This window comes from Gymnodraco acuticeps, unplaced genomic scaffold (genome assembly GCF_902827175.1).
Source record: "Gymnodraco acuticeps unplaced genomic scaffold, fGymAcu1.1, whole genome shotgun sequence".
NCBI classification, from domain to species: Eukaryota; Metazoa; Chordata; class Actinopteri; order Perciformes; family Bathydraconidae; genus Gymnodraco; species Gymnodraco acuticeps.
In genome coordinates, this window is record NW_022991612.1 from 7,888 (window position 1) to 18,179 (window position 10,292).

General features: G+C 39.0%; 1 protein-coding gene across 1 annotated transcript; it reads left to right on the plus strand.

The window, feature by feature from the left end:
• Window positions 1-558: 558 nt before the first annotated feature.
• LOC117534028 (protein inscuteable homolog) lies at window positions 559-8,259 on the plus strand (the record flags this gene model as incomplete). Its single annotated transcript, XM_034198042.1, is given in 6 exon segments — window positions 559-730; window positions 2,465-2,643; window positions 3,170-3,236; window positions 4,290-4,445; window positions 5,511-5,587; window positions 7,217-8,259. Coding segments are annotated over 6 exon segments (780 nt in total), but the record flags the coding sequence as incomplete, so codon positions are not given.
• Window positions 8,260-10,292: the final 2,033 nt, after the last annotated feature.

The window sequence follows — 10,292 nt, forward strand, 5'->3', positions numbered from 1 at the left end:
ACGACGACGACGACTAGACGACGAAGGACGACGACGAACGGACGAACAGACGACGACGGACGACGACGACAGACGACAGACGACGAGACGACTAACGACGACGACGGACGACGACGACGACGACGACGACGAAGAACCACGAACCGAACAACAATACCACTACTACTACTAACACTAACACTAACACTAATACTACTACTACCACTACTACTAACACTACTACTACTACTACTACTACTACTACTACTACTACTACTACTACTACTACTACTAACACTACTACTACTATTACTACTACTACTACTACTAACACTACTACTACTATTACTACTACTACTACTACTACTACTATTTCTACTATATTCTATTTTATTTTATTTACACTATATCTGTTTTATTGTGTTGCACTGTTGGAGGAGCCTGTGACCTAAGATTGTCATTGTCATAACTACACTTATGTACACATGACAATAAAAGCCTTGAATCCTTGAATGTTGAATTTATAAAACAGGTTATGATGAATGCTTCTGTGGTTCTGATGTGTCTGTGTGTGTTCAGGTGGATGGGATCCTGTGTCTGGCGGACATCTTGACGGAGGAGAGCAGCGTGGAGGCAGCGCGGGCGGAGGCGGCGGCGGTCGTGGCTCAGATCACCTCCCCCCACCACACCTCCACACAACACCTCGCCAGCTTCCTGGAGAGCATGCACGACATCGTCACCGCGCTCATCAGTGAGTGGATGTGCACCGATTAATATGTCTTTATTGAACAATGACGATGCATACAAGTACATTCATCTCAAAAAGATGTTAATGTAACCCTTGACCTTTGACTTACAGCATTTATTTTGACTAAAGGCTCTTCACAGAAACAGGATTTGTTATTTGGGTGGAACATGGACGAAAAGTGAGTTAGAGAATAGTAGAATTACAGCAGTTTTTTAAATATATTTTTTAAAGGTTTTCAGATTAGTTTTTTGACCTCTTTTATTAGGAATGGTGACAATATACAACGTCTACAAATTACTTTCACATTCCCACAGTGTAAAAGGGTTATGCAACAGTGTATTTCTTTGATTTCTTTTTTTATATCTGTTACAGAAGTTGAGCAAACATGATTTGGGACACAGCAATTTGGCCTACTTGTGCTAAAATCAGAGTAATTATTTAGAATGTTGAATATCCAATCCACTTTATTTATATAGCACATATTAAAAACAGGGTTTTACCGAAGTGCTTCACAGCAGACATAACATTATAATAAAAATATATTACAATCATAGATAAAAGGCACACATAAGAATAGATAAAAGGCACATAAGGGCTATGGACAGACAATCCTTAGACATCCTGGCTAAATAACATTGTTGTTTTATGGTAGAGGGGGATAAACATTTAAAACCAAGCTTTTAAAAAATAAGCATTAGACCTTTTAAATACAAAATATATGATATAATGTGGTGGGGACCTAAATGGCACCGAATGCTAGGAATGACCCACCTTCTAAAATATAAGAGTTTGGTCTTTAATGTTTTAAGTAGAAGTTTACCTGAATTTATTTTATAATTATAAATGTACAGAGTAGATATTTTGCAATACATATTATGCCATGTAAAAAAATAATTGTAATGCATTTCATTTTAACATGGACAGCTTGTATGCTTCCTCATTACAGCACCTTATCTAATTTCAAACTCAAAAATCTTAAAATCCTGATAGACAGATAAATGTAATAACCTATAAATAAGTAGGACAAGTAATATTGTTGCCAAACAAAAAAAACTGGAGAAGTCTGGAGAAAATATTGTGGTCTTTGCACTTCATGTTTTATCTCCTCAGTCATCAGTCCGGTTCTGAAATCTCTACATTGGCTTCCAGTCGGCCAAATAATTGATTTTAAAGTAGCCTACTATTGCTAGTTTTTAAATCATTACATGGGTTAGGACCAAAGTATATTGTTGAACTCCTGCATAATTACGAGCCATCAAGGTGCCTCAGGTCTTCAGGGACGGGTCTGCTATCGGTTCCGAGAGTATCAACAAAACATGGAGAGGCAGCGTTTAGCTGTTATGCCCCGACACTCTGGAACAAACACGTCCGCAGAAACTCTTACTATTTTTAAATCGAGACTAAAAACATATCTCTTTGCCGCTGCTTTTAATTGAGATGCTCATATTCGCACTGCAGTATGCCTTTTAAACATGTATTGTTTACCTGTGGTGTTTATTTTGATTATTTTATTATCTTTGCCTTGTAATGTCTGTTGTAAAATTGTATAATGTGTTTTTAATGTATTTATTCCTAAAAAAGTCTTTTAATTTGTTTTGTAAAGCACTTTGAATTGTCGCGTACAGAAAAGTGCTACAGTATATAAATAATGCCTTGCCTTCCTCTCATTGAATGTGTGTTATTATGTCATGTTAAAAGCACCCACTGTCCCTAACGAGTGATGCCTCTCCCTCTCAGAGCTGTGTGACAGCGCCTCCTGTGGTGAGGTGTTCCTCCTGGCCTCTGCAGCGCTGGCTAACATCACGTTCTTCGACAGCATGGCCTGTGAGATCCTCCTGCAGCTCAACGCCATCCACATCCTGCTGCAGGCCTGCAGGGACAGGCAGAGGGTCGACACGCCCTACTCCAAAGACCAGGTGCAGCACCAGATCAGATTTATGCACTTTACTGAGTCCTTGTTGGGAAATTGTTTGGTTAAAGCTGCATGACAACACGTCACTGCATATGAGTTCAAGTTAAAACCCAAAGGAATGATCAGTAGAAAGTTCCATACATAGGAAGGATACTATATACATTATACAAGTGTGCAAAAATAGTTGCACGTTGGTCACCTCCAACAATTTCTTGCACTACACACACGAACGCACACATGACCAATGAGGGCACGAGATAAGTTTGTGCACAGATGGAAGGCTGACAGGCAGGTAGGCCATCCAGTTACTTTAGCCGGGCCGGCTCAGATGATTGGTCGTGCTTTTACAGCGCCACGGCTTCCACAGATGATATATTTGTATGTATTTATTGTCAAAGCATTTAATGTATTCATTGCTATCGGGATGTTAAGAGCATTCCATGGAATATAACAAGTGTTTCTGAAGTGAATTACCAACCCCACCTTTAAGGGTGTAATTATGTTTTGACCCTTGATTGTTTTATTCTCAGGTGGTGACCATCTTGGCGAACCTTTCAGTTCTGGAGCAGTGTGCTCCTGAAGTCCTGCAAGACCAAGGTACACCTTCTTACTCTTATTTAAACATACAGCAATAATAATAATAATAATTCATAAATGGACGTTTCACGGTCAAGAAACATCTGTGTAATTCTTCCTTTATCCTCAAGATGGCAGCTTCAGACCCTATAAGGGAAGAAGCCTGAAAGTGCTTTAATAAAACATCAACCTGCTGAGCATATGCACATATTAAAAAAAATTACAATTTTAAATCATTTTGTTATCCCTTCAATTCAGTATTTTTTTTATTTAAATGTTTGCATGCAAGTCTACCGCGTTAAAAATATTCAATTTAATACAACCCAATTAAATGAATCATGTTAATAATAAAATACACGCAAAGACTTTAATTGTGCCAGTATCTGTTAAATTGAACAGCAATTACATTCTTGCTCTAATATATATATTGGTCCCTCAGTCGATAAACATTTATAAATTAATCTAAGGGCTTGTTATTGTTTCCTTTACAGAATATTTCTGTAATTTGACAATGACTTGCCAAAACTGTTCATGATTGTATAATGAAGTTGTGAATCTCAGCACTTATGAAGAATAACTTGTAACCCTCACTGTGCTGATTTGATCTCACCTCAATCCTTTTCGTAGCGCTTTCTAACTGCACTTTTGGTTTCAATCCTTTTAGAGAGTGGTTGTGTGAAATTGGGCTTTTTTCCAAATCACCGGAGCACTTTGTTATGTCTGAGTCTTTTTTTGCTTATGCTTCAATTTGATGTGTTTGTTGGCTTGTGTCTGCCTAGTGTAAGCTGTCTGTTTCCTCTTTTCGTTCTTTCATAATCTTTTCTTTGTGTGTTTTACTGTAACTTCTGTACCATATTTCTTCCTTTCTGTGCCGTTTGAGGTATCTATTTTTTGTTTATTTAATTGTATTGTACAATGCCATGTCTTTTTATGCTGCCGCAACACCAGCATTTCCCAAATTGGGATCAATAAAGTCATTCTTATCTCGTCTTATCTTATCTCTGTTCCTTACAAGCCACCCTCTGAATCTTTGGTTTCGTGCTAATCTGTAGGATGTTTTATGTCTCTTCCCAGGAATCGAGCGCCTGCTGCTGCTCCTCGGAGAGAAGCCGTCCTCCGTCAGTCCATCGGAGGGCGCCGCCTGCGAGCGAGTTCAGCAGAAAGCAGCTGTGACTCTGGCCCGGCTGAGCAGAGACCCTGAAGTCTCCCAGATAGCCATCCAGCTCAAAGGTAGGGCAGAAATTAGGATTCCCAATAACACGTTTGAGGATTCCTCCCTTCTAAAAGCATTCGGTCGAGAATGTGTGGGTTTTGGGCCTCATTTGTATCCTGTGTGTGTGAAGGAAACATTACGTTAGAATTCAATTTGCCATTGTGAGAAGAATAAAGTATTATATTCTTCTTCTTGAGAGAAGCAACTATAGTGCTGAAAATCAGTAAAACACAACACTTCGAAAACGAATAAAGTCCCAATAAACCCGGCTGGCAAAAAGTTAAAAAGCCTTGAATCAGTTTTCCTTTTTATGGTGAAATTCTTAAAACACAATCCATGCCTTATGTGATTCAAAATGATTCAACAAAACGATGTCTTCCTTATCTTCTGTGTGACTAAACGGTGGAACGAGACCCCGCAAATTGACTATATTTCAGACTTGTGACACAGTAGTAGTTGGAAGGGTTGAAACTTTGTAATTTTGATAAAAACATTTGGTTAAAGAGTGGTTCGGGAATATTGAGCATACGACTGGATGAATGAAGAATGATCTGTTGTGTGAGAGAATGCAAATAGGGCTTTTGATATAGATTTGCTGCAGGTGAAACGGCCCCCTGTAACCTCTCATTATCAACATTTTACTCAGTTTTCGGATTCCCTGTTCCTCGTACATGCATTCGTCAAAAACACTAGTTTCTCAAACAGCATTTAATAAGTGATTAAATCAGCAATTTTCCCTGTTGTTGCAAATGTAGCTGCTCTGTCAATAAAGTGTTATCGTATCGTAGGTGAAAAAGGGTAATGCCAATTTAACAACTCCATGACACAAAAGTGTATTGTTCACTGCATTGTAGTTGGATCCTATTTGTCATAATTCTTGAGGGACTTAGTGAACAAGTATTACATTTATCCTTATTAAACGTTTATTGATGTCTTAATCTTCTTACATTTTTATCAACATCTGAAAAACAAAAGTGTTTCTACTCTGAATGTTTAAGCGATTGCTGTCTCTGTTCACCTCTATATTTGATACCAAAAGGGAACATTTGTAACGTTTCTTTGTTTCCCTCCGCTGTCTGTAGCTGTTCCTCGTCTCATTGAACTGTGTCGCTCCCCCACTGAGAGAAATAACAGCGACTCAGTGCTGGTCGCTTGCCTGGTAGGTACAAAGTGTGTGTGTGTGTAGCCTTAGATATGTTTGAACGACTCCCTGTCATGAATGCAAATATCTAATTCAAACAGCCCATTTCAGTCAAATACTATACATTTCTAGCTGTACTTGCTGTACTTGTATTTAATGTAAGTACCATATAGGTACTTACATTAAATAGTACAAACTGAGGGCATTATACCGCGGGCCTGCATGTGTTTAACATCAGAGCACCAAATGACTGTCCAATTTAATTACATCCACAGGGCAATGTGTGAAAATTGAAAATATATCACACCCTCCTTATCTTTAAGCCATGTGGAGATAGCTGACGGGTCCACATCATCTCAAACCTTGTATGTTTTAAATATGTACATATCATGAATAAAAGCCCTGCTCGCCTCTTATCACTCTCTCATTCTGATCATGATTATTACGACCAGATGAGGGGATTTGAAGCCCATAATGGTCAGGGTCTTAATTGGGCTGCCTCGCTCTCCTCCTCACTGTACTCTCGCTCGTCCATTCAAATTAATGCGATTCTATTTTATCCCTTTTAGCCGAGGGGTCAAGTAGAGCAATTGTAGGTGTTGAATTTGTACCTTCGAAGGTTTGCTGAGCTTTCACACTTTTGTAATCATACATGTAAATGTTGGAGCCTCTGCTGGGTGGATTGGCCGGAGACGTCACACACATGTTCTCCTGAAAACACATGAGGAGTGTTTGAAAAAAGGACATGGTGGATTATTGGAATAGGTTTCTTAGAACTGGATTTAGTGCAGTATAAATACGTTTGGAGATTTTGACTGGGACTCAGACACATAAGGGGTTTGTAGGGGTTTGCAATAGGATAAGATAGGATACAGTACAATATGATAACACAGGATAAATCAGATGAAATGAGACTAGATAAGAAAAAAGTACACAAGATTTATAAGCATTCAAATAAGGGAAAACTCAAAAGTAACGGTATGAATACAAATAAAAACAATAACATATGGTAATGTTACTGTTTGCATACCACAGTACCATCATTATTAGATTACATTCAATACAATTCTGTATCCTTCTGATTCTGATTCAACTTTATTGTCATTGCAAAAAGCACAAATGCTGAGAGCAGCTAGTGTCTTACCAAAACAGACAGTGCAGTGCAATGTAAACTAGAATATAGGTATTAACATATAAACAAGTATATACAGTATGAACAGTACATATGGGTATGAACAATATAAATATAAAGATATATAATTATCGGCTCAATATTATCATGCATTATGTGTTTTACTCATACATACTGATGTGTGTTTGCCATCATTATTAAATTACCTTAGATACAATTTAACTTTATTGTCATTGCACCAAATACAAATGCTGAGACCAGTTAGTGTCTTACCAAAACCGACAGTACGGTGCAATGCAATCTATAGAAGGATATAGGTATTAACATATAACAAGCTAAAGTATATACAGTATGAACAGTATACATATGGGTATGTATATATATAATTATTGGACGAATATTATCATGCATTATGTGTTTTGCTGGTTTTACTCATACATACTGATGTGTGTGTGTGTGTGTGTGTGTGTGTGTGTGTGTGTGTGTGTGTGTGTGTGTGTGTGTGTGTGTGTCAGGCTGCCTTGAGGAGGCTGGCAGCGGGGTGTCCAGACAGCATCGAGGCGGCGGACCACCAGCAGCTGATCAAACCGCGGCTCGTGGACTCTTTCCTGCTGTGCTCCAACATGGAGGAGAGCTTTGTGTGACGCGCTGCTCAGGAAACAGAGGGCAGAGCTCAACTCCTGCGAAAAGATGGTGTACGTTCACCGTTTCATGAGAGGAGAGGACTAACGAGCAGCGTCACTCATGAGCAAAGCATCCATTCCCAAAACAGAGCTTCGGTTCGTCACTGAGAATGTGCTTTTGTGTCCGGAAATCATGCAAAAATGTAAAAAGATTGTGTCAGCTTGCATGAATCCAGAAGGAAATGTACATACATGCATTGCCCAGTGCAACCAAGGGACCGTATTAAATGCTATGAATGTGTACCGTTTATTTTGTTCCACTGGGAAATGTATATCAGAAAGCATTTTGTACAATTTGACAAATGAAAGGATGAAACGCTTTATATTCTGCCACTGTGCAATTTATTCGTGCAATGTCTCAATATATTGTCTCCGAAGCATGTTGGCTATCTGAGGAACAGAGAAAGAGATTTGTCAAGTGGATCGCACGGTGAAAAGCCTCCAAATGATCGGAAGCATCTGGAGTACCGAGATTTCTGTCTGCAGAAATGTTCTTTATTGTCTGAAAGAAAATATTATCTGTTTTGTGTTTTCAATCAGAAGCCTAAATTATTACAGTTGGAATAACTTCTTTTCAGTTTGATGTTTGAAGTCCTTTATTCACTATTATTATTATTATTTAAAATGTTTGTTTCAGATTTGGCAACTTGATCTTTTTCACCTGATGAACAATGTACTGTTTGTCAAAGCGCATTGTGTGGCATGTTGAGTTGTTCTATTAAACTTTTCATGTCATTGAGTCAAATATTTTATCCACCACTGGAGAATGAATCTATACAAATGGTCTTGGATTTTAATAAATAAATACTTTTTTATTTAACAATAAATACCATTGTTGTATACCATGCATGGAATAAAGGCAATATGCAGTGTTATTCTAGTGAATTACTGTCACAAAGCTGCTTCTTTATTAAAAAGTGTATATAAAGTTCCTCCATAACAACATTACTGAGAATGTATGGAACTTGCAAGAACACCCAGATAACATATTGAAGAGTTTGCTGACAGAACAATTGAGAAGGAATACAGGGCCACTTCACATTTCCTTTTTTAGTTAATTAATATCAGAATACAGAAAAAGTCTGAACTCAGACTAGCTTGTGAACTAAATAAACCGATTTTCCTTGGTGGAGACCAAAATCAGAGCGAAGAAGAAAATACAATGTGGACGTATATTCGCCAGGTGGCCAGAAACAAAAAATAATGTTTCTCAATGTGTCGGTTTTGTATTTATAACCTCTTACCCCCAAATGTCCAAAAATCACTCATTGGAAGTTTTAGTTGACATGCACACCTAGTGGACTTTGAGAAGATGAAACTCTGGGTGTTTCTCAATGTCGAGGAGGCTTGCTTGGTAGCACATGTCCCTCCAAGTCAGTGGGTGTTTCTCAATGTCGAGGAAGGCTGCTCCAGAGCCACTATCTCAAGCATACTAGGTAATCGAGTGCCGCCGAAGGACTGTTCCAATGTCCAGCATACTTGGAATTCTACCGAGCCTGACGTACTTCGTAGCGAGACATTTCGAGGCTGCACATGTGTAGACTCCGCGGTCTTAAAATCCCCACAATGCTTTGCGGACGGACCAATTTCCCAAAATCGGTGGCGGAAAATGTAAGGCGGGGCCTCTCATATGACGCACACTTGCTCGCCTGTTCCACTCTTCGTTTTCCGAATGCTAGGAAGTATTCTTGCCTCGCTTCTGAAGCAAGTGACTCGGAAGACATGTGCTACCAAGCAAGCGTACTCGCCATTGAGAAACACCCTGTTGCTTCAGAAGTGAGTCAAGAATCCTTCCGAGCCTCGGAAAACGAAGAATGGTGGAACAGGCTAACAGGTGTGCGTCATATGCGAGGCCCCGCCTTAAATGGAGCGCGATTTCCGCCAAAGATTTGGAAATTGGTCCGTGCGCAAAGCATTGTGGGGATTTAAGACCGCGGAGTCTACACATGTGCAGCCTCGAAATTTCCCGCAACGAAGTACGCCGGGCTCGGTAGAATTCCAAGTATACTAGACATTGGAACAGTCCTTCGGCGGGACTCGATGACGTAGTATCCTTGAAATAGTGGCTCTGGAGCATCCTTCCTCGACATTGAGAAACACCCTCAGTCTCAGAAACCTTTGAGGAATCTTTGAAAAGACACATTTTAACTACAAGGCTAGTTTATTTATAGCACCTTTCAACAAAAGGTAACCCAAAGCGCTTTACAAAAATGAAAGACATTAAGAAAATGGCATTTAAAAACAGTCATTAAAAAGAAAAGATAATAAAATAAACATTAAAAGAAAAGATACATGAATAAAAGGTTATATGTACAATACAAAACATTCAAATACAAAACAGGATGCAGGTGAACTTCTGTTCATAAAACAAAGACACCACTATAGCGAGCAAACACAACATGTTAAATAGTCCCTGCATAGTGTGCCTTATTGGCTCTTCAGGGTCCACACTGCTAAAGTCCCTTTGAGGGCCTCACCGACCTCTGGCTATCTCTCAGGAACTGCATTCATACATCGAGTTTTCTGCACAAACACAGGGACATAGAAAACCTTTTGAATGAAGTGTACAGAGAAATCAAGAAGGAGGAAGACCCCAGTGTGAACCTGTGTGTCCTCCGGGAGCTGCCAGGTTTTTTGTATTTTAATTCTCCAACTTTCCACAAACATTGGGTCTCGTTGGGAGGACAGTCTCTCCTAGTGCATTATAACAACTTGTCATCAAAACATCTACCATTTCACACATTGATAACTCAGTGATTGTTTCATAATGTATTTAAAAAAGGGCTCACAATCTGAGTTTATACATTTCCAGTGGTTTGGACATGATGCAGCAAGTGATTGCATATAAATATGTGAGGGCTTGTCTGCCGAACTTGTCCTTTGTATTATCATCTCTTTGATAAAATCA